This window comes from Linderina pennispora (assembly GCF_002104995.1).
Source record: "Linderina pennispora strain ATCC 12442 chromosome Unknown DL89scaffold_3, whole genome shotgun sequence".
Classification (NCBI taxonomy): Eukaryota; Fungi; Kickxellomycota; class Kickxellomycetes; order Kickxellales; family Kickxellaceae; genus Linderina; species Linderina pennispora.
The window spans coordinates 442,835-465,460 of record NW_024468251.1 but is presented as its reverse complement, the minus strand read 5'-3'; the positions used below and the strand labels follow the sequence as shown (position 1 = coordinate 465,460).

At 54.4% G+C, this 22,626-nt stretch overlaps 9 protein-coding genes across 9 annotated transcripts; 3 read left to right on the top strand and 6 right to left on the bottom strand.

The window, feature by feature from the left end:
* Positions 1 to 980: 980 nt before the first annotated feature.
* Positions 981 to 3,533, bottom strand: DL89DRAFT_265661 (MCM-domain-containing protein). The gene is made up of 16 exons (XM_040886766.1): positions 3,437 to 3,533; positions 3,180 to 3,358; positions 3,083 to 3,139; positions 2,995 to 3,021; positions 2,878 to 2,970; positions 2,838 to 2,856; positions 2,704 to 2,798; positions 2,653 to 2,670; positions 2,380 to 2,616; positions 2,324 to 2,358; positions 1,660 to 2,293; positions 1,522 to 1,632; positions 1,279 to 1,497; positions 1,156 to 1,257; positions 1,105 to 1,131; positions 981 to 1,079 (listed from the first exon to the last, which is right to left on the bottom strand). Exons 1-16 carry the CDS (start codon positions 3,486 to 3,488, stop codon positions 1,029 to 1,031), a joined length of 1,956 nt encoding a protein of 651 aa, XP_040745385.1. The 5' UTR covers positions 3,489 to 3,533; the 3' UTR covers positions 981 to 1,028.
* A 2,306-nt stretch (positions 3,534 to 5,839) lies between these two features.
* DL89DRAFT_265660 (uncharacterized protein) lies at positions 5,840 to 7,728 on the bottom strand. The gene is made up of 10 exons (XM_040886765.1): positions 7,567 to 7,728; positions 7,443 to 7,486; positions 7,137 to 7,364; positions 6,987 to 7,109; positions 6,776 to 6,933; positions 6,644 to 6,726; positions 6,439 to 6,615; positions 6,285 to 6,401; positions 6,088 to 6,232; positions 5,840 to 6,050 (listed from the first exon to the last, which is right to left on the bottom strand). The coding sequence occupies exons 2-10, from the start codon at positions 7,478 to 7,480 to the stop codon at positions 5,941 to 5,943; spliced, it is 1,179 nt and encodes a 392-aa protein (XP_040745384.1). The 5' UTR covers positions 7,481 to 7,486; positions 7,567 to 7,728; the 3' UTR covers positions 5,840 to 5,940.
* Positions 7,729 to 9,011: 1,283 nt separating this feature from the next.
* DL89DRAFT_265659 (uncharacterized protein) lies at positions 9,012 to 9,805 on the bottom strand. Its single transcript, XM_040886764.1, is given in 3 exon segments — positions 9,012 to 9,321; positions 9,362 to 9,614; positions 9,633 to 9,805. The coding sequence occupies 2 exon segments, from the start codon at positions 9,474 to 9,476 to the stop codon at positions 9,281 to 9,283; spliced, it is 156 nt and encodes a 51-aa protein (XP_040745383.1). The 5' UTR covers positions 9,477 to 9,614; positions 9,633 to 9,805; the 3' UTR covers positions 9,012 to 9,280.
* A 1,296-nt stretch (positions 9,806 to 11,101) lies between these two features.
* Positions 11,102 to 11,709, top strand: DL89DRAFT_291222 (uncharacterized protein; the record flags this gene model as incomplete). Its single annotated transcript, XM_040890174.1, has 3 exons — positions 11,102 to 11,117; positions 11,268 to 11,527; positions 11,680 to 11,709. The coding sequence occupies 3 exons, from the start codon at positions 11,102 to 11,104 to the stop codon at positions 11,707 to 11,709; spliced, it is 306 nt and encodes a 101-aa protein (XP_040745382.1).
* Positions 11,710 to 12,619: 910 nt separating this feature from the next.
* On the bottom strand, positions 12,620 to 15,201 carry DL89DRAFT_265657 (BOP1NT-domain-containing protein). Its single transcript, XM_040886763.1, is given in 5 exon segments — positions 12,620 to 13,136; positions 13,156 to 13,425; positions 13,466 to 13,538; positions 13,561 to 14,199; positions 14,225 to 15,201. 5 exon segments carry the CDS (start codon positions 15,142 to 15,144, stop codon positions 12,693 to 12,695), a joined length of 2,346 nt encoding a protein of 781 aa, XP_040745381.1. The 5' UTR covers positions 15,145 to 15,201; the 3' UTR covers positions 12,620 to 12,692.
* A 243-nt stretch (positions 15,202 to 15,444) lies between these two features.
* Positions 15,445 to 16,419, bottom strand: DL89DRAFT_265656 (ubiquitin-domain-containing protein; the record flags this gene model as incomplete). The annotated part of the gene is made up of 1 exon (XM_040886762.1): positions 15,445 to 16,419. A coding segment is annotated over exon 1 (597 nt), but the record flags the coding sequence as incomplete, so codon positions are not given.
* Positions 16,420 to 16,615: 196 nt separating this feature from the next.
* Positions 16,616 to 18,128, bottom strand: DL89DRAFT_274214 (uncharacterized protein; the record flags this gene model as incomplete). The annotated part of the gene is made up of 4 exons (XM_040889158.1): positions 16,616 to 16,889; positions 16,918 to 17,633; positions 17,659 to 17,739; positions 18,003 to 18,128. 4 exons carry the CDS (start codon positions 18,126 to 18,128, stop codon positions 16,616 to 16,618), a joined length of 1,197 nt encoding a protein of 398 aa, XP_040745379.1.
* A 1,311-nt stretch (positions 18,129 to 19,439) lies between these two features.
* Positions 19,440 to 20,352, top strand: DL89DRAFT_277603 (N-terminal nucleophile aminohydrolase; the record flags this gene model as incomplete). Its single annotated transcript, XM_040889455.1, has 3 exons — positions 19,440 to 19,617; positions 19,701 to 20,105; positions 20,137 to 20,352. Exons 1-3 carry the CDS (start codon positions 19,522 to 19,524, stop codon positions 20,350 to 20,352), a joined length of 717 nt encoding a protein of 238 aa, XP_040745378.1. The 5' UTR covers positions 19,440 to 19,521.
* Positions 20,353 to 20,770: 418 nt separating this feature from the next.
* DL89DRAFT_255661 (uncharacterized protein) lies at positions 20,771 to 22,442 on the top strand (the record flags this gene model as incomplete). Its single annotated transcript, XM_040885379.1, has 3 exons — positions 20,771 to 21,064; positions 21,298 to 21,462; positions 21,693 to 22,442. The coding sequence occupies 3 exons, from the start codon at positions 20,771 to 20,773 to the stop codon at positions 22,440 to 22,442; spliced, it is 1,209 nt and encodes a 402-aa protein (XP_040745377.1).
* Positions 22,443 to 22,626: the final 184 nt, after the last annotated feature.

Here is a 22,626-nt window from a genome sequence, read left to right as displayed (position 1 = left end):
GTTCCTGGTGCGCGCGTCGTTCTGCCGGTCGGATCTGGGCTTGGGCCAGAAAAGCATCAATGTCGGCAACATGCAGGTAGACGAGACCAGCCGCAAGTACCTGTTAATCCAGAACCGCTCCGAGACCCCGCTCATGTATGCAATTCGCAAGACCGGCTCGATAGCCTCGGGCGATATCCAGTTCGTCGACAATAACCGGTACGGCGTGGTGCGCGGCTTCGATAGCCGCAAGATCGTCTTTGTCTTCCGCCCGTCGCTGACCGGCGCCTACAGCGAGCAAATCTCCATCGCCAACGTCCTCAATGCCCACGGCGGCAAAACCGCCACCCTCAAGGCCGTGGTGCGCCGGCCCTCCAAATTCTACATCCAGTCGCTGTCGCTGGCCTTCGCTGGCCCGCTGGCCTGCAACTGCCGCAGCTCCGACCACCAGGCGCTGGTGCTGAAAAACATGACTCCCAAGACCCGCCTTTTGGTGGTCCGCCCCATAGACAGAGATGAAAATAGGGTGCGCTTGGCGCCGGTGTTTCCGCCTGGACATTGCACATGCACCGCCGACCCGTTTGCTGGATCGCGAGACCGAGGAGAAGATCGAGGCGCTGGAGCAGAAACTCAAGATCGCCGTGCGCAAGAACAGGCCGGAGAAAATCGACAAGTACCACAAGAAGCTGGCCAAGCTGCGCGGCGCCAACCAGCCCGTAGTGGACACCGCCGAGAGACCGGATGTCGCTACGCCTGAGCCCACCGGCCACCGTGGTGCGCTCCGACGATGACTCGCGCCTGGTGGTGACGCTGCCGCCCAACGCCGATGTCAGCATCCCGGTGGTGGTGGTGCCGCACGTGGTCGACCAAGAGTCGCCAGGCGAAAAGGGCCTGGTCACTGCGCAGGGCTTCCTGGTGGTCCACGAGCAAAAGGACAAGGACAGCATCAAGGTCGTTGCACTGACAGCGCCAGTAGAGGTCGAATAGTCGGATGATTTTTTTTTTAAATGGAAAGGAAATGCTAGCTGAAGAAATGTAAACCCGCTCTTCTACTCGTTGACGGCCGCGACAAACGTAATCTTGGTCTGCGCCAGGTTGACCTGCAGCACGTTGATTTCCTCGTACTGCCTCAGGCACTGGCGCCAGGCCCGTCTCGTTGAAACCAGCCGCACGCACGCGCTCCAGCACCTCATTGTAGCGCAGCTCCGGCCCGCCCTGCCGCGCCAGCCGCGCCATGATCTGGAAGATCGCCGACACCGGATCAGTGCGCACCGCTCGCTCGCCAAACAGGCCCGTGACGCCCGGCTGTGCATCCAGCGTCACCTGCGCTGCATCCATCAGCCGCAGGGCCTCGTCCACATCCTCAATGCCAACCTGGTCCTGCCCGCGCACCCGCGCACGTGCCTGCGCCAGCCGCACAATCCCCAGCAGCGTGCGCGGCGTCGTGCTGCCGATGCTGCTGCGCTGCGCTCCCCCCATGCCCGTGTCGATTGAGCCGCGGCTTGTGTCGCGGCTCAGCTTGTTCTGCTGCCGCAGCTGCACATACGCGCCCACCACATAGTCCGCCACAGTGCGCGGCATGCTGGGCGTGCGCGCGCGCGCGTCGGCCACAAACAGCCGCAAGAGGTCCATGTCGATCTCGTCGTCCGACTCCTGCGGGTGCCGCCCGTGCGTATGCACGTGTGCGACATGTCGCGCCAGCTGCAGGTCGTCGTCGTGGTTCGGCCGGTCCAGCATCAAGAACAGCACATCGAATCGGCTCAGCAAAGCCGCTGGCAGATTGATGTTCTCCTCGGGCGTCAGCCGCGGGTTGTACCGCGAGCGAGCCGGATTTGCTGCTGCCAGGATAGCCGTGCGTGCATTCAGCGTCGTGGTGATGCCAGCCTTAGCCACCGAGATCGTCTGCTGCTCCATCACCTCATGGATGGCTGTGCGGTCGCCCTCGTCCATCTTGTCGAACTCATCAATAGCGCAGATCCCGTGGTCCGCCAGCACCAGCGCCCCGCCCTCCAGCACAAGCTCGCCGGTCACGGGATCCCGCGTCACCGCTGCCGTCAGTCCCACACCCGACGACCCGCGTCCCGTCGTATACACCCCACGCGGCGCCGCCTTGGACACAAACCGCAGCAGCTGCGACTTTGCAACTCCCGGATCACCCATCAGACACACGTTGATGTCGCCACGGATCGCCATTCCATCGCCGGTGCGCTTGGCCGGTGCTCCCACCAGCAGCAAAAGCAGCGCCTTCTTGACGTCGTCGTGGCCAAAGATTTCGGGGGCAATCGCACGCGACACACGTCCATACACATCGTCGCTGCGCCGCAGCTCCGCCAGCCGCATGTACTGCTCCGCCGTCGCCTCGCTGGCCAGCTGGTCGTACTGGCGCTTGAGCGGCCGCACGTGATGTGCCTCCAGCAGCGTATCCGCCAGCAGCCCCGCCCGCAGCGCCCGGAACCCAGTGTAGGGCTGCGGCAGAAACACCCCGCTGATCACCGCCACGTCGCCCGGGTTCAGCTGCCGCACCGCCCCCTCGTAGCAGTGCACGCTGAGTGTCCGCGGAATGTCCCCCATCGGCACCTGGTCCGGCTGCTCCTGCACCTTGACCTCCTGGAACCGCACGAGCCGCGAGCCGCGCGTCTGCCGGTGGAGCCGCCCGCGCGTGCGGTTCTGCACGCACCGCGCGCTAGCGCACTGCGTCAGGGGCAAAAACTGCCGCCCCTTGACCTCCTGGAACACCTCGCTGCCGCACGCATCGCACAGATACGCTGCCACCACCATCGCCGGCCGCACATCCGACACCCGCGTCACTATTCCCCGCACTGTCACCAGATGCCCGATCTGCCCCGCCCCCACCGCACGCACCGCCTGCGCTGGCTGCTGCGAGCGCGGCTTAAACACCACCGTGTACCGCCGCGTCAGAACTGCTGGAAACTCCTCACCCCCCGCTCCCTCCCCTTGCTGCCGCCGCGCTGCCGCATCTCGCTGGTCGCGCTGCCGCCGTGCCTGGTAGATCACATCGAGGACGTCGGCATCCGGGTCCTCCTAGTGCTGCCGTCCTGGCTTCCGGCATCAGCGCGTCGATCGCCCGGCTGAACAGCTCCACGTATGTCTTGGCATTGTGCTCAATGCGGAACGCCAGCGACTTGTCGTGCGTGAAACGCTGTGTGTCCGCCCGCCGCCGCATTCTCGAATGAACGCACGTCGTCGAGCGCAATCGAAATCGTGTCCTGCTTGCGGTCCGCCACTGCCTGCAGAATATCCATGTACTTTGTCTCAGACGTCCCCACAGACAGCTCCGCCATCTCCGCGTCCCCGTCCTGCTCCATCGTCTTCTTGCCCCCCTCCGTCGTGAACTTTTGCATGAACTTGCTTATCTCGCCTATCCCATTTTTACCCTTTAGTATTTTTCGATGGTCTAGAACGCGTAGATTTGCCTCATTTCAAACCCCGCCCTTACCTATCTCATTTTCGTAGTTGATTCCAAGGCTGATTGCCGCAAGCGCGCTCATTGTGAAGTGAAATAGGGCGTAGTTGCTAATATTGTTAAAAAAAAATGTGCTGCTGAAATAGTCGTGGAGAGGAGGAAAACAAACAGCCACAAATTTTTTGACTCAGACATGAACGCCAAAAATAAAAGTAAACACTACTAATCCGAGCTTGATCCAATCATTATTTTTGTCCTCTGTGCCACCTTTACCAGTGCTCAACCACGCACATCTCAGTGTCCCGATTGATGATCGGTAGCGTGAAGGCCTGTTTAGTGCGATCAATATCTACCGGCTACGAGCTAAAACAGCCTGCATTTTTCGCCTTTCTGACATTGCTATCTCTCTTGTTTTTGCCTCCCTGATCCCTATATTACCCCCTATATTACAACCATCCTTTCTGTACTTGGGGTAAACTCGCAACTTGATATTCTCATACAAGCAGTGTAGTTTTAGGGTTATGGACTTTACCGTGGAACTACATGTAGTGGAAGGACTCCTGTCTGCAAGCATTTTTCCTAAACGACTGCTCCGTACGCTGTGTTAAACGTAAAGAAATAGGATCAATAGGTGAAGCGTGTGGACTCCAGATGCGCGCTCCAGCGGTGATTTACATACCCTACGCCTGGCGTGCAGAGATAATGTCCGAAGGTGCTGTCGATATCGGTGTATGCACGTGTATCTGCTCTATTGCGGCGTTAGCCTGTGAGTTTCAACCACAGCTTACAATCCAAAAGTGAGATGCATGTCCGCACAGTCGCAAACAACGGTGGTACTGGGCCATCGCCAGTGAGGAGGGTGCGAGATATGATTCCAATTGAAGGCAAGGCTATTGTGGTAGTCTATAGCATGGGCAAAAGGAGACATCTAGCAGCAAATACCAAAGGTGCCGACACAGTGCAAAATTCGCATCAGGCAGGCTTCTCGTACACAACTCAAGCGCTTTATCAATAACCTATCTCCTGCCACTAAACTCATATCTCTAGTCAACCAAACTATAGGTGTGTGGCTGTCATCCCTGCAACAACATGGATATCGTCACAATTACTGACATTTACGAAGCATTGTAGAATGGTCTTGGGAGCCCAGCGAGATTTGGACCGCTACCACGTTGAACGAGCCTTACAGTCTTATAGTGTTGTCAGATTCGAGTACAACGCCATTGGTAGACGCTTTTTTCATTTATCGGCAGGTGGGGTAGTGGCATTCACTCAGCGCCTGGCTCTCAGGCTTTTCTTCTCTCCTCGCTTTGTCTTCGATACTACTTTTAGACCTGCCTATTTCCCTTCTCTAGCTCTTTGAGCATCACACCAGCCACTCCTGTGGCTTCACCAAATGGTTAGTGTGGGATAACATTAGCATATCGATATCCGATAAAGCCATATGTCTGTCTCATAGAGTCCTATGGCAACTCATAGAGAAGGATTTGTTGAATAGTAGTATTTCGCTATACAAATCGTTTGTCTCTTGTGCCTTCCTCGTTCAGATGTTTAATCAGCACGTCTTGTAATGAAGTACTAATTTCCTGGGGATACCGTCAAATTGGCACTGTATACCTCATCATGGCCATACTTCGCAAAAAGCATCTGCAGACCAATTCTGATAGACATGAGGTAGCGGCTGCGGTTCTATGCCAAGCTGCCGAAGAGCAATGCCATATACTCAATAATTTAGAACAGAGGTTTCAGTCCATCATTGTCTACGCTGATGTTGGTATTGTCACCATTATCCCCCTGTGCTAATACTGGCGCGTCCTCTGGATTCATTATGGATTGCGATATGCCCCCTCTGTAAACAGTGGGAAACTGTCCATTTTCACCAATGTTTGTTGAGCCAATATTCTCTGACTGCTGCTGGCTTTCATTGACATCCTCAGGCTGGTAATACTGGTCTTTGTGTTGCTTTGTGATATAGATCGCGTGATGTTGGTGTCTGAATATATCGAAGGCTGGTGCAGCGTGTTATACTCAGAGACATTTGTCGCATGTAGCTTTGTTTGCATTGGTAGTGTGCGCCTCTTGTAATGCTACCACCTGCTCCAGTGCCACTATAGCTTTGCCTCTTGCGATCCATACTGAATTCTGGTAGTGGTGAGTGCAACGGTACAACTGGCTGATATGGTAGCAGGGCTAAGAGCATTTGCTGAGCAGGAGATGGTACATACCAAAAATAGCTCAATGCGACCGGGCCAGAATCTGTTTGCTGCTGCTGTGGCCTTGCTGCTGTAGCAAACTGGATTTCTTGCCCGTAAATGAATCATTCAGCTTCAGAGAAATCACCATTTGTCAGTACTGCCATAGGTCAGTTGCTCCACATCGTCAGTTGCTGGAGATAGCAGCTTGTGTTCAACCATGTCGTTCTCACAGATGACCATCATATTATCAACATCTTACGCAATATTAGTATAGGTCACCCAATGGTCGTAAAAGCCATCAATTGACCAAACTTCGTATCCTTCATCTTGACGTCTGTTATACTATTTGAACTCAGCATCCTCCATCTCGACGTCTGCTATGTATCTAAATCCAATATCCTCCATCTTGACCGCTGATAAATATCTTAATTCAGTATCCTCCATCTCAATGTCTGTTGCGTATCCAAACTCAGCATCTTCCATCTCGACATCTGCTATGATATCTGAATTTCATATTCTCCATCTCAATGTCCGTTATGCATCCAAACTCAAAATTGTCCATCATGATATCTGTTGTGTATCCGAACTTCACATCCTCCATCTCGACATCTGTTCCGTATCCGAACTCAACATCCTCCATCTTGACGTCTGATATGTATCTTAATTCAGGTATCCTCCAGCTCAACATCCATAGTAGATGGATTACCGAAGGATTCTGTATCAATATCCATGAAGACATCGGATATGGCTTGTTCCGTAGTAATCACCGGTTGCGATAGGAAATTGCTGGGTACAAGGAAATTCTGGAGGGGATGGGCAGCAAAATGATCAGGCCAGCACTCCAGCAACATTGCCAGTATCAACATAGAGCGACCAGGACTGAGTTAAAGCGCTTGACGGCCATTGTTTCTCCAGGAAACTGACTGTGAGCTGGATTTTGATGCCAAAGCTCAGTAGGACTATGAGGTGGAGGTTTGCTGGTTTGACTGATCCTGTAACAGATATCGGTTGAGTGGGCTCAGGGATGGTTGGTGGCAGGACACACCTTAGCCTGCTTAGCTTTGGTAGAGTCCTGCTGACATTGGTCCGCTACACCTGCAAGGTGATTCGTCGCTGATTCTGTCTCGTCTGAGGAAAATGTGTGCTCCGGAACAAGCTGAGGGTTGGGTATCTCGACTCTTCTGTGATGTATGCTTCTTATCCAAAGCCTTTTTCTGTCCACGCTTCTGCCGATACAAGCCACTATATACATCAATCGGTACTATGATTGATGGCTGCATATGTCTAACAGGCCGGGTACCTACTTGCCAAGCTGGTTGACTTGTGCTAAGTCCACTGCTGATTCGGCAATTTTTGCTGCTAATGCTGCTGATGCTGCCAGTGTTGACGCTGCTGCCAGTATTGACGCTGCTGCCAGTTTTGGCGCTGCTGATGTAGGCGCTGCTGATGTAGGCGCTGCGATGTAGGCGCTGCCACTACTGATACAGTCTTTGACGCTGCTATCTTGGGCGCTGCCAGCTCAGCTGGTTCTGGCGCACACGCATCGATCACTTGACCACCTATCATAATAATCATGATAGCAATTACGAACAGGACCAAGGTGTGAGAAAGGAATCAAAGCAACAAGGACCACCACCCCTATATAGGCAATGGCCAGCCCACCAAGGAAGCTTCCTTGAAGTGGCCTAGGGATGGGAGTAGCTGTGGCACAGACTATGGTCTTTTCTGCCTGGGCTATCTCCCGTTTGTCCAATTTCGGCAATAAGCTTATTAGCATTCTCCATCACTTCTTGCCAGGCTGAGGGGCTGGACGACATTGCCGATGGGTGGCTCCCGTCCCTGACGAGAACGGCTGGCCGTTGGCGAAACCAAACGACCCCATGGCGTCCTACAACATGGTAAATGTAGGTTTGTAGTAAAGTACTTGTTCCAATTAGACATGAGGCATATTGTGAAGTTGCTTCTTACCTAGCTGATGTAGAAAGCTTGCGAAGGTTTTCAAGAAAAAGAAAGCTAGATTTAGGTATGCTAATGAGAGTGTGGAATAATAGTGAAAAAGAAACTATCTGAAGGTAGACCAAGTGTATTGCTTTGGAGATTATATGCCTCTTTTATATCGCTCAAAAATGCAGACTTTGTAAACAGAAGAGCATTCGATAAATGGCACTAGCCAGTGACCACCTATGCTTTCTTCCACTCTCGGCACTCAAATTACCTCTCTCTCTTCACACTCACTGTGGACCTGCAGCTCCACATGTATTGCGGATCCGCTGAGAACAATACGCTAATCTATTTGTGTTTGCGGCATATACTTTTGGCAGTACAAAATGACCACATGTCTGTCCAAATCGGGTAAGCTCCCCATCATTAGGATTCAAGAGTGCCCTCTGAAATATACTAAAAGAATTAGCCGGAGGATCAGCGCTTTATCGCTGAGCAAAAATCACCAACCACCGTTTTTTCTTATTCACCACACATAGTATGGCAAGGGTTTTGTTAGATATTGGAAATAACAACATACCAATCTTAGTCGAACAGGTTGCAGTCAACGATGCGACACACTGGGGTGAAGGTGTCGAGCATGGCACCAGCAATCAGGCCATCAGGTGCAGCCACTAGGACATCATGATTCTGTACGAAGCCTTGGGGCCAATGCTGTCGTCACGCATAGGCTCCAGTGAGACCTTCTTGTACAGTTTGTTGCTCTCATCAAACTTATCAGTAAGGTACAACACGTGGGTGGTAAAGTAGCCTCCACGCCTGAGCATCTTGCGCATCTGGTTGCAGACGCCTTTGGGTTTGGGCACATGTTTTGGACCTTGACAAGATGCAGGGGATCGAAGCCACTCTGGACAGGCAGCATGCACACAAAACTGCCCTTGACCAAGGTTGACAGATGCTTCTGTCTGCTTTTCTTGGCGTAAATGTCGAACCTAGCCATATGGGGCAGGGGAGTCGAAAACGCTCGCGCGTAGGACCGTTGACGCCACAGCAATGATACAGTACTGTAGTATTAGTTCCTCATGTACCCAGATCCCAGGTTGTGTGTATTACTAACAACACTGTCATGAGCACATGGTTTGCCACCTTACCCACTGGCATCACTCTCATTAGCCTGTATCGAAACACACGGTGGTATATGGCGTGGTATCAGACGTATGATATACTCTGGGGCAACCTCCTGCAGCTACTCGAAACGCGTTTACTTTTCAAATGGTTTTCCACGACATATTATTGAACGTCTAGAAATATGAAATGTGAAAAAAGGAAGGAGGAATCCTGGACTGAAGGTGTTGGTGCCTGTCTAAGTAGTGATGTTAATTGTCTGGAATAGTACGACTGGCCGTTGTGGCGTAGGTGTTTTGATCCATAAATACTCGTCAGCATTTCATTACATAAACATGGATATCACTCGCTAAAACAGAGTAGATAGCATTTCCTATTTGCTTGACTGAATGCTTGGTTGGATATATGCTATGAAGCTTTCTGAAGAAATATATTGCCGATGAAAATGAGTAAATGAAGCATCTCAAGAAAGCCTAGGGGCGGGCGGTGCTCAAACGAGGGACAAACCCAGCGAATATGCTGTTGCCCATGAGCTCAGAGCGGGGCGTGGCGAAATTTTTACTGAAAAAAGATAGAAATATGTGGATTGAGGGACAACGTAGCACCAGAATGACCATCAGACAGGCAGCTTGCACGCCTCCACCTGGTTGTTCCAGGCTGATGCCAACACACTGTAGCGTTCAAGAGATGGGGAGACCAGTGGCAGCTGCTATATCCTCACAGGCTATAGTTTGACAACCATGATTAATGAGCCAGCCGATGCCCACTGAAGACACAACTAGATCTCTTCGATATCTGGCTTCTCTTTGCATACTGGTTCCATCTCTCGGAGGAGTATGTCGGCGACAAGCCACGGCAAGTACTTTGACGAGTGGCAGAGTCCCAATTAGGTGGAGAATCTCCTCGCGTGTAGATTCCAGTGCAGGGATTTTCAGGACACTGACAGTCTGGGCAAGGCTCCTGACGTGCGGGTAAAGGATGGTGAAGTCAATATCGAGGCCGTCGCTGAGCTTAATCACCAGTGTATGGTGGAAGGTGCAGAGTAAAAGCGTGATATTGTCCGTGGAAACCTTAGGTCGGCTGCTGCTAGAACTCATAAATGCCACCTGATTTAGTGCTACTAACCGTCTCTTGTCCAGCAAGTTGACCCGTCTGTATACCTTGATAGTATTGTCCAAAACATGCATGTCTAGGGAAGCAAGTGACTGCTCGGCTCCACATAATAGAGTTTTATCTGCAAACAGATAGAGGCTATGGAAAACCAATGTTTCGAGGATTGGGAAGGCAATTCCGTCAGATGAAGCTTGATTTAGCTGAGAGAGTTGGATAATTCTGTAGACTGCTGCCTCTTCGTGGTGACTGCAAGTCGCAAGGTTTGCGTATTCAAAATAATCGGCCATGCGCTCCAAGATGAGCACAGGAAGGTGCTGAGCAGCAGACACCACTTTAGAAAAAAGCCATAGCAGTGAACTCGATATCATTAACTGAACACTTTCCCAGAATGACCACCTCCCAGCCAACCTTGATCGGCCATAGTATTGGAGCTGCATACTTTTGGGATGGCATAGACATAAAGGGGACCGCAAAAGGCAGAGGGGTGCCTATGCCATGTCGTTTGCATTTGTGTCATGCCCATTAGTAACATGAACCCAATTCCCACATGATGGTGGCATATAGCTGCGTGCGGTCTTTACAACTCGAGATGGTTTGCCTGTCCCGTGTGAAATGATGTGATCCTTCCTAAGCATGGACTAGGGTGGGCCTTCCTCAAGTACAAGAAACCTGAACACGGTTACTATTGGACATGCATTCCTCGGCTATGAAGAACATGCGACCACCATATCCAGCCATGGCATCATAGTGCCTCCCTATTCCGTCATGCAATGCAAAACACTCTTTTTTCTGTTGGCGCTGGACTGGTGGTACTCACACGCCATTGTTGATGGCGACTACTGCCACCAGTTATCTTAATCTCCTTTTTTCTTATGCATGGGGCTGCTATCAAATGATCCTGTTCGATACCATGGTCTCCTAACGCACATGGCTGCCACTGGCACATCGGTTCTGCATCAGGATAAATTGGGGGACATGCCGCTATTTGCTGCTGCAATGTTGTTATTACTTGGGCTAAAAAAGATTTCCATAAACGAACGCCTGCCAGGTCATGCGGACACTCGAGCTGCATAGCGCGGTTCGACCTTTATCCCGGGAAATCAAATTGGATCAGGCCCGAAATTATGCTGGCGCTTTTGGCTTAAAACGTGCGCTTTTTCAAAAAAATAATTCCCGGACGAAATAGAACACATTTATACAAAAAAGCTGGAAAGGCTGTTTCTTTTCTCACTCGCTTGCCTCTTGACAGCTTTTTTCTCTTCTATTCAGCCAACCCTCTCTATTTCCAACAACGATTTAAGACTTTCTTAAGATGATGACAACTATGACGACAGACAAGCGTAAGTTCTCTTAGCTTTCCCCTGTCCTAGTAGTTCATTCATAGCGTTGGGTTTTTCTTCGTAGCTTTTTTTCTACTCGACGGCAATCTCCTGAACCCCGAGCAAATTACCAAGCTGACCACTTGTTTCTCTTCTGTTTCTCTCGCCTAGTCCACCTGCAGTCGGCACGTATCCCACTTCACACTCGGCGGTCGAGCTTTGGCCGGTACTCGAGCAGCTCACCCGAACCCAGCAGCCCCGGCGGGCGCTCGAGTGCGAGCCCGGGGAGGACGGCGTGCGTGTGCGGGGTGTGCGGCAAACGGTACAAGCACCGGAGCTGCCTTCACAAGCACTTGTGGGAGCACCACGATGCCTGGGAGGCCTGCTTGAAGTACAACTTGACCAAGCACCAGCAAGTCCAGATGATGGAGGTAAGCGACGCTTTTTATTGTTGGTGCGGGGGAGGTGGAGAAAAGTGTAGTTTTTGCTGCCGGGGAGATCCTTACTCTAAACGCATGAAATAATTCCAGCACACGTCCATCCCCTTTTTATGCTCTTTTTTGTCTGACAACCGGGTTCGCAGTATGTGCGCCCTGGTGTGTTCCTTAAGTGATGAGGAGTCGATGGGGCTATTGCTGGCCGGCCGGGATAAGGGCTGGCGAGTGGTGGGGGAGCGCCTTCGCTTTAATGTGTTTGTGGCCGCTTGTTGTAAATATTGATTCGCCGTCGATATTTCTTTTGCTTGCAGAAAGGGCTGTTTGAAACTCCGCTCTTAATTGGCTCCCACACATGCCGCTTGTTGCTATGAGCGCAAAAGGGCGCCTTTGCCTCCTCTCCCCTCCTAATGCACAATTCATTATACATATGCATTCCGTTTATTGCCGATTGCAGATACAAGAGAACACGGTTAACCAATTTGGGCGATTTTTGTTTTAGGCTGCTCAGGTTCTGGTCGATATGATGGGCGTAAAGGCAGGCTGAACTCGCTGCGTCCACCATGTGTGTGCGGGGGGACGAGAAGACGAGAGGGGGGAATGGGCAGTGCTTGGTTGTTTGTTGGATAGCGGCAGGTCCCTGTATCGAGAGCAGGCGTGCGTTTCCTCTCTCTGCGAGGCCTGGTGTGGAGTGCAACCCCCTCTTTTTAGAGGAGCGGATTGTCGCCCTACTGCATCAGCCAAAAAATTACGCACGGGTCCTCCTCGGTTCACACGCACCGTTCCTTTTCCCTTCTTCGTCTCTACTGCACTCCCTCCTTTTTGGCGCTGCGACGCTGGGTGCCGTCGATTGAGAATGCAATGCAGGCTACGAGTGCCTTGTCCTGCAGCTCCCCTGGTGTCTATATCCGAACACACATGTGAGGTACACACGCTGTCCCCTACTTGTACCCCGCAGCGCATGCGTGCATGCAAGCATAATAACCACCAACCACCCAAACCACCACTATTCATCGGCATCATACTTTTTCCTGTTTGCCTGTCTCGCTTTAGCTCACACCTAGCTGAGGAGAAATGGGCCCTTTCTTGCTTCAACCTTTATCCATTTTTATACTTTTGTCTGAAATGTACCATACCAAAAAAAACCATACGCTTCTAGTGATTATGTCCAGAGACGGATTGTGCCATCAGCGCCAGCAGACAAAAGCCAGGGCTGGATCGGATGGAACAGGCAGTCGAGGACACCAAGCGAGTTGCGGATCTCGTGGCCACGCAGGATCTTGAGGGGCACGATCAGCGGGTTCATGTTCAGATCCTGGTACACCATGCCGTGGTAGACCTGCAGCGAGCCGTCATCAGACGCGGTGGCAAACAGCGGGTACTTGCGGCTGTAGCTGACCTGGCGGATTGCCTGCTTGTGGTAGCGGATCGAGCGGTACGGCTTGACAGACAGATCCATATCAAACCATGCAAGCTTCTTGTCGTACGAACCGACAATGACGTTGTCGCCCTGCGGGTGCACGTCGACGCTGGAAATCCACTTGACACCCGGCTGCAGCGTCTTGACCAGCGCCTGCTGCATCAGGTTGTAGATGCGCACGTACCGCTGCGTGGCGGCAATGAACCAGGGCCGTGTTCGGGTGGAACTTGACGGTCTGCACGGCACCCTTGAGCTTGCGGAACGGCCGCTGCGACTTGTGCTTGGTCATCTGGTGAATCAGCACCGATGCACCTCCCTCCTCGGCAGTGACGGTTGCCCAGTAGTCACCGCGCTTGTGCCACGCCAGCGACTTGACAGCCTTGTGGAATACAACCGAGATGTAGATGCCCTGCGACTGCTCGCTGCTGGGCGGCATGTCCCAACTGACGGGCAGCGACGCTGCGTCTTCCTCCTCCTCCGTCGTCATTAGCGGTCGAGGCAAAGCCGGCCTTGACGAATTCCTCCGTGACAAGCAGCTTTTGATCGCTGCACAGCTCCGTGGGCACAATGACTACGACACGACTGCCGCTGGCTGCAGTGAATGGCGCACACTTCAGGGTTCGGGCACCAGGCAACCGTGTGGATGACGTCCTTCAGGTCCCAGATCTGGGCGCACCGGCCGGTGACAATCTCCCACAGACGCACGGTACCGTCGTCGGACCCTGACAGCAGCCACAGGCCGGTCGGGTCGATCGAGATCGAGCGCACGCGGCCGGTGTGCCCTGTGTAGACCAGGGCCTCAGCAGCCGGGAAGGGCCGCAGGTCGCGAGGGTCAGGCAGCTTGGGCATCAGCTCCTCGGCATTGAGCTGCGATGTCTTCTTGATCATGCGCGGGGCCATGTACAGATCCAGGCAGCGCTGGAACCGCTCATGCAAAAACTTTTGGTAGCCCGGCACCGAGCGCAGGTTCTGGAAGTCCTGCGGCAGGAAGTTGCGCTTGCGGCTGTCTGGGTCTTGCTCCAGCCACGCCTCGCGCTCCTTGTCGGTCGGCAGGTACTCGGGCGGCGGGTGATAGCTCTCCTCGTGCGACGGCAGCGCCAGACGCGGGGCGGCCAAACGCAGCGGGCGACGCGACGACTGCGCGTCGGCGCTCTCCTCATCGGCATTCTCCCACACATCGTAGAAGCGCGGCTTCTCCTGCTTGGGCTTGCCCGGCGTGATCTTGCCTTGACGGATGAGGCGGCACGATCTGCATGACGCGCTTATGCTCCCACTTGGAGCGCACAAAGCCGCGCTTGGACACGGGTGCGCCGGTGACAGGCGTCTGCATGGTCTTTGATGTGAACCACTCGACGGTGTCCTCGTACTGGTTGAAGTCGGCGTCCGGGATGCTGCCGCCCTGGATACGCCGGATGATATCGATCTCCTCGTCGGTGAGCTTGACGTTCTGCTGGTTGACCTCGTCGCGGCCCGTGCGGAACACGTCAGGGTTGTCCTGGTTCTCAAGGAACTTGTCCAGCTCGTCGCTGGTCGCCGGCCGCAGTATCCGCTTGCCGTCAATGTCATACCCGATATGCGGGTAGTCCTCGTACCACTCAATTGGCACATTGCCGATAGTGTTGGACGGCTCTTCGGTTGACGAGTCGCTGGCGTACCCAGCCTCGATGGTAGGCAGAGTCTTGCGGTATTCCTTCCAAGCCTCGAGATCGTCGCCAAAGTCGCGGATCGTCAGCTGCTTGTCCTCGCCCTCGCCCTCGCCCTCGCCCTCAGAGTTACTATCGACTGCCGTGGCCAGATCGTCGGTGGACCGGGAAGCAGAAGGCGCCAACAATAGATCGTCATCTTCGTCGTCACTGGCATCTTCGCTATCGCCCTCGATGTCGGAGTCACTGACATCCTCATCACCATCCTCCTCCTCCTGATCCTCCTCGTCCAGGCTATCACCTGCAATATAGTCGTCCTCAACCTCGCCTCCCTCTTCGCCAGAGTCAATGCCCTGCTCCTCAGCCATCATCTTGAGCATTTCGTCAAAATCACCCTCCTCGACATCCTCCTCAAGGTCGCTGTCAACCTCCTCGTCCGACGGGACTTCGATGTTTGAGTTCTTGGGGAAACGGACCTCGGGCTCGCGCGCCGCGCGGTTCGAAGCCGTGCGCTTCTTGCTGTTGCCTGCCTTGCTCTTTGCTGGAGCCATCTATGATAATGTGAAATAAACAGATATACGCGAGGAGAGCAGGTACTGGGAGAGAAGAAAAAGTGCGAGTGAAGAATTTTTTGTGCCGAGCCCGTCCACAGGATTTTGCCACAGCCAGCCGCCAGATCAGCAAAAAAAAAAAATTGAGGCATGTGCTAAATCGGTAGATCACGGATCAAATCTGCACCAGCGGCAAAACCCAAAGCTTTCCGAAAGTGAAATCTCCGTTGACACAAAACAACAAATCCAGAAAGAATTTACTAGAGCCGGGGAAAAGCACAGAACTTAGGCAGTCTCACCCTCCTTCTTGAAGACGTAGGTAAGGTGGCACTTGCCGCAGTACTGGCGGTCCTTGTGCCAGGCCATGAAGACACCGGCGCCGCACGACTCGGACGGGCACTCGCGACGGAGACGGGTAACCTGACCGTTCTCGTCGACCTTGTAGTACTTGAGAATGGCAAGCTTGACGTTCTTGTGCTTGTGCGGGGTCTTCTTGGGGGTGGTGTAGGTCTTCTTCTTGCGCTTCTTGCCACCACCACGCAGGCGGAGCACGAGGTGCAGGGTCGACTCCTTCTGGATGTTGTAGTCCGAAAGGGTGCGGCCGTCCTCGAGCTGCTTGCCGGCGAAGATGAGGCGCTGCTGGTCAGGGGGAATGCCCTCCTTGTCCTGGATCTTCTGCTTGACGTTGTCGATGGTGTCCGACGACTCCACCTCAAGGGTGATGGTCTTGCCCGTAAGGGTCTTGACGAAAATCTGCATGATAGTACTTCTACAAATACAAAATGTACAAAATTGGACGAGACATACAAGCAGGCAACATTGCCAGCACGCAGGGAGTGCGGGCGGAACGGAAGGCAGACAGACACAGCAGCAAGGCACAGCAAACAGATTCGACATCAGGCGCCCCTCAAGCGCACACAGACAGGCCGACTCGACGGCTGCCCGTGGGCTCAGAAACAGTGCTGGTGTTAGCTTGGCATGCACAAGAGGAACATCCAGAAGGTGTTTGCCATACCATACCGCTGCTGCGTCCGCCGCTCCGTTCCGCCGCCCCGGATGCGGCTCCGTTGCGTTGTCCGTAGGTCGTCGGCGTGGTCAGTAATGTGCGGGCTGTGTAGGTGTGTTGGCAGAAATTTGCTTCTTCTCACGCAAGCAGTCTGGTGCAAGTCCCCCGTGCTTGCGCACAGGTTCGTCCAGTACCCCAAGTTGCTTGTCGTATCGGAAAAGAAGTGAAAAAAGTGAATGTACCTGCGCGATCAGCAAATTCTGCACGAAAGAGAAGGAATCCCGCCCGGTTGCCGTCCGCCAGCGTCTTTTAAAGGAGCCGCCTCAGCAGAAAATTTTTTGGCGCTTCGTGCTTGGCCAAGGCCAGGCCGGCCCTACAGTTCCAGCTGATTTGCCCATAGGAAATCTGGTGATTTTATTATTCCCTAAAGTATTCCACGTGACTGTATATCGGCTTGGTACGCTTCTACTGGCTGGTACCGGTCTCAAACGGCATGAACGGGTTCGGCACCTGGTCCGGGTCGGCCACAACGCCCGAGTAGATGTCGCCCATGGCCTTGAGCGCAGCCGCTCGCCGCTTCAGCACCTTCTTGTCGGCGCTGGCGTCGTGCAGCACCGCGTCGCACACCTCGCGCAGAATGTTCTCAATCTCCAGCTTGCCGCTCTTCCACAGCGCCTCGAGCGCCTTCTTGGCGGCCTGCTCCTCCAGGCGCTGCTTCTCCTCGGGCGACAGGACTGCGCTCCTCAGCGCGGGCCAGTTCGGCATACGTGCGCTGCAGATCCATGGCGGCCTTGATGGTCGTGTAGGCGCTGCCGATGATCTGGCCGGTCTCCTTGAACGACTGGTACACGCCGCGGAAGCCACCCAGGAACTCCTGCTTCTCGTGGAACTTGTTGGCCTTGAAGCGGTAGATGTGGCCGATCGTGTGGAGCAGCTCCACGCCCAGCGATTCTGTCTTCAGGTCCTCAGCCTCGGCCGTGATCTGCGCCTCCCACGCAGCCAGCGCCCGCTTCGGGTCCGCATGCGTGTTCTCCACGTAGATGTCCAGCTTGTTCTTCAGGTTCTCAGCCAGCTTCGCCACCCGCACCTTGTTGCGCGCATCCGCCTCCTGCTGCTTCTTGAGCTGCTCCTCCTTCTTGCGCTTCTTCTCGGCCTTGCGCGCCGCCTTGTCTTGCTCGGTGCCCGGCGAGCCGTGCTCGATGGCCTTGCCGTCAGATGCGCTGCCCTCGTCCTCGTTCTCGGCGTCCTCGACCACCGAGCTGAGCTCGGCGATGATGTTCAGCTCGCCGATCATGTTGACGAACCGCTCGCCACCAAACAGCTGGTTGAAGAAGAACGTCGGGTCGATCATGCTGTTCTCCTCGCGGTTCTTCTCGGCGCCCAGCTCGTTGTACTGCTTGCGCAGCTTCGGGTCTGACAGGACCTGGTACGCTTCTGAGATCTGCTTGAACTTGTCCTCAGCCTCGGCCTGACGGGTTCTTGTCTGGGTGGTATTTGAGCGCGAGCACGTAGTACTTCTTTTTGATTTCGGACTGTGTGGCTGTCGGCGACACCTCGAGCCAGTCATAGTACTCGGTCTCGAGAGGGTTCTCGTCTACAAAGCGTGTTTATGTGTACGATTGGTAACAAATGGCGGGTTATTAGACGTGTCCTATTGTTTGCGCAGCATATCCGAGAATATTCCATTTGCAGAGGGCCAGCAGCGGCTTGTTGCCGCCCCTCCCCATGTTTTGCTGTTTTTGTCCTTACCTGTGCCCTTGCTTCGGCCGTCCTTGCGCTTGTGCGATGGCGGCGGTGGTGACTGTGTTTCCGGTAGAGCCGCCTGATGCATTGCCGCTGCCCACTGGCACACTACGGTCCTTGCTAGCGCTGTCTCTTGGCGACGCTGCCTTGGCGGATCCGCCGGCGTTTGGCTTCCAGAACGGGACCTCGCTGACGTCCATGGGGAAGTCGCGCTTGCAGGCAAAGCACGCGACATTGCACATTGCAGGCTCGGTGCCCTTTGGGAGGTCGAACTCGACAAATTCGCTGCAAAGCGGGCATTGCACGGCAATGCATGTGGGTGGGCGTGAAGCCTTCGACATTGCTGTTCCTTTTGCTAGATTAGAATGGTGAAGAGTATGCCGAAATGCAGAAAGGAAAAAAGAAGACAAGTGGGGGGTTAGCGTGGAAGCCGCAACTCTTGGCGAGTCCTTATATAGAAAAGCCGCAACAGCATCGCGGATTTCTTCATCGATGCGCTGATATGCGACACAACGCATTGAATGTCTGGCACAGGGCCGTGGTCTCTAACTCGGAGGCAGCGGCGATGGTAGGACAGCATTGGTCCCTGTTTCTTGGCATGGGTCGAATTGCAGTACGACTCCTGCCCGTTGCTAGTCGGCTCACGTACCAATCGCCTGCCTGCCCGATGTTTATAGCAGTCGTGGGCATTCACTGCATTGGTGCCAACAACTACTAGACCACCCACCGCTAAATGGTCGTGGCTACCAGCCGAATACAGCGCGCGGTCGAGGTAGAGGACAGCCTTCATCCAGGCAACCAAGGCTTATCAGCTCACGGTCAGGAGTAGATTTTCAATATTCTGGCCAAAGGAAACAGCCTAGCGCCGGGTGTGACTGCCGATTTGAAGTGTTCATGAAGGATGCACCTACGGATAACGACTAAAAAAACTGGCAGTGCGTGCTATTTCCAAACGAAAGAACAGGAGGCAGTTGGAACAAGTGCTTAGTTAAAGTGGGAAGGTAGCGCTGTGTAGAGAATGTTGGAGAAAATAAAGAACGACTCAGAGGGTGACTGGTGTGGTGTAGAACGGCCGCAGGTCATGTCCTCTAGTACTGCCAAAGCAGCTGCGATCAGACAGGCGCTTTGTCAAGATCCAGTCCATTGTACCTTGGCCTTCTTGCGGTGATACAGGACTCTGCTTTTGCCCAGAGCTGGCTATTGACAACGATGCTAGACCAGTGGGAATTGTGTGCTGCTTCAAATCCGGCACCGCTGACTGTGGGCTTTTAGAGCCACATCGGCCGGATGTCAGGAAAACAACAATGAGAGCTGGAAAGAGCCATGAGCGTCATAGCGGCCAGACCCCGGATCTGCACTGGGGTTTGATCCACCGCCAATAGGTGGGACGTACTGCCACGTGATCCGAGACACTGCTCTTGATATTGTCACTTTGGCGCCGCCACTTTGCCTGCACAGGTGACGCACGAAGGTGACCGGCCCAGTCCACGACAGCAGCTCGCCAAATCTCAGCCTACGTAACCACTTGTGGCCCAGTGCGCGGTAGCCTTGTTTTGCTCTGTTTCGCATTGTGAATTCGACTTGGCTTTTTCGTCTTCAACTACCTTTTTTCTTCTTGCTAATCTACAATGAGTTACGATCGCGCACTTACCATTTTCTCGCCTGATGGCCACCTGTTCCAGGTCGAATACGCGCAGGAGGCGGTGCGCAAGGGCATGTGCACGGTAAGTTTCTGGGAAATTTCATGCAAGCGCCGACATTCTGCGAGAGCACGCACATACAGGTCACTAATAGCATGCGGCGTTAGGTCGGCATCCGCGGCTCGGACTCAGTCGTGCTGGGCGTCGAGAAGAAGGCTGCACTGAAGCTGCAGGATTCGCGCACGATGCGCAAGATCCACCGTCTGGACGAGCACATTTTCATTGCATCGGCTGGCCTGGTGGCCGATGCACGTATTCTGGTCGACCGCGCGCGCCTGGAGTGCCAGAACCACCGGCTGACAGTAGAGGACCCGCCCTCGGTGGAGTACATTACGCGGTACATTGCGGCGATCCAGCAAAAGTACACACAGAGCGGCGGACGGCGCCCGTTCGGCATTTCAACGCTTATCGTCGGATTTGATCCGGACAACACGCCGAAGCTGTTCCAGACGGACCCGTCGGGCATCTACTACGAGTGGAAGGCAAACTCAATTGGACGCAACTCGCAGACGGTGCGCGAGTTCTTGGAGAAGCACTACAAAGGACGACATTGATGAGAAGGAGGCCGTCAAGCTGGCGGTAAAGTCGCTGTTGGAGGTCGTGCAGACGGGCGCCAAGAACATCGAGATTCTGGTCGTCACCAAGGACGGCAGCAGGTCGCCCAGCGTGACCGAGATCGAAGAGGTCATCAAGGTCATCGAGGCTGAAAAGGCCGAGGAGGCCGACAGAAAGACGAACCGCGGCGGGCGCTCGGCCTGAGCTGGTGCTGGTGCTGGTGCTGCTTCTGTCGTGTGAGCTGAGCCACGTAGGGGTTCGGCGCTCGAAACCATGTCTTCAACTCTCCAATAAATCCCTTGCAATTTTTTCCAACAGCTGCACTGGGCTACGAGTCTCGCTGACGCGGCGGTGTGAAAATTTTTTGGTGTGATTGGCTCTGGCAGCGCACGCCTTATCCTCTGGTTGGCGTCCGCTGCCCACGGCTCTCCCTCCTTTCCTTTCCTTTCCTTCGCTTCTACGATACTCCACTATTTTATTCCCAGCCCTTTCCCTATTCCGCTATTTCATCTCGCACCTCTGTAATTGTGCCCAAGGTTTTTTTCTACCCGCTATTATATTTTACCCCCGTCTTCTTAGATTACCTTCCAAGAATCAACAAAACAGATCTTTAGCAATCAGAATGAGCGCTACAGTTTACGGCAACCGGATCTCGCTGATTTCCAAGAGCGGCATTCGCTACACGGGCACACTCAACGATGTAAACGAGCAAGAACAGACAATTTCCCTGGAACAGGTGCGTTCCATGGGCACTGAGGGCCGCAAGGGCAACCCGCTGGAGGAGATTCCGGCGTCGAATGACATTTACGAGTACATTCAGTTCCGCGCGACTGACGTTATCAGCGTGCAGTTTGAGACCGAGCCAGCAGCTCCGCCTCCCCCGCCACAGGTGCCGAACGACCCGGCGATTCTAGATGTAAGTAGTGAAAATTTTTCTCTGAGCCTGTCCCCGACATTTGCCTTGACCTGATGAAACAACTGAGAAGTTTTTCCGACTTCGTGTCTTAACGCGCTCTTTTGTGCGGCTGTTGACAAAAATTCTGCCTTCCTCCTGACTCTTCCAAGCGACTCGCCTGCCTCGAATCTCTGGAAATTGCGACTGCTGACTGTGCACTAATTCTGGGAGTTACGTATACCAATTGCTTTTAGGCCCGGGCCAAGCCGCGGGAGCAGCCCCAGCAGCAGCCGGCGCAGGCGGCCCCTGTTTCCCAGGAGGCACCTGCTGCTGCTGCACCTGCTGCCAAACCCACTCCTGTTGACGCGCCGACAGGCACGCAAGTCGAGTCGGTTACCAGGGATACCACTGAGGAACAGGTAAGCTACACGTTCCTGTCACATGGGCCACGCCTCCTGCCCGTTTGGTGATCCTGATGAAACAACTGAGAAGTTTTTCCGACTTCGTGTCTTAACGCACTCTTTTGTGCGGCTGTGGACAGAAATTCTGCCTTCCTCCTGAACCCCCCACCAACGCGTACAGTAGCTCTAGGACTGCAGCTATTCGTTGTTGTTGACGTGACTACTAACACCATACTCAATGGCCATAGGATACCTTCCAGCGCCAGAGCGGCTACCAGCGGCAACAGCAGGGCGGCCGTGGCGGCTACCGTGGACGCGGCGGCTACCAGAACGGCAGCAACTACCGTGGCGGCTACCGCGGCCGTGGGGGATACCAGAACAGCGGCGGGCGGGGCGGCTACCAGCAGCGCCAGGGTGGGCGCCGGATCGAGATCCCCGAGTCAGACTTTGACTTTGAGTCGTCGAACTCGAAGCTGAACAAGGACGACATTGCCAAGGAGTTTGCCAAGCTCTCGGTGGATGTCACTGAGGAGGACGAGTCGCCGCTGAGCAACGGCTCCGTGCCCACAGCCAAGAACGTCGACGTGTCGTCAACAGCGTACGTACCCAAGAAGTCGTTCTTTGACGACATTTCGTGCGAGACCAAGGAGCGGATCCAGATGCTCGAGCACGGGCTGAGCCCCGAGGAGCGCCGGAGCCGGCTCAACGCCGAGCGCCAGCAGAACTACGAGACATTCGGGCAGACGGCAGCCGAGCAGAGCCGGTACCGGTACAACCGGTATCGTGGCGGGCACCAGGGCAGCCGTGGCGGGTATCACCACAACTATAACAACAATAACAACAGTGGCGGCGGCAGCTGGCGCGGTGGGCGCGGCGGGTACAGCAACCGCGGCAGTGGATACACCAACCAGGGGCGCGGCGGATACCGGTACAGCAGCAGCAACCAGGACGGATCCTCGCGCAACGAGGGGTACATCGAGTCTGGGGCGCAGGCCTAGGAAAGCAGCCGAGCCGGCCCCCTCCACGCCTGTAGCTGATTTTAATTTTTGCAACAGAATGGACAGTGCTATGATGGGCCTTTCAGAAGTCTTGGGGACAGACCAGCACGTGGAGCGATGCGCTCAGAGCAGTGTTGTCTCTCGGCGATTGGGCGTTTAGGCTCAAAAATGAGCGGCAGTATCC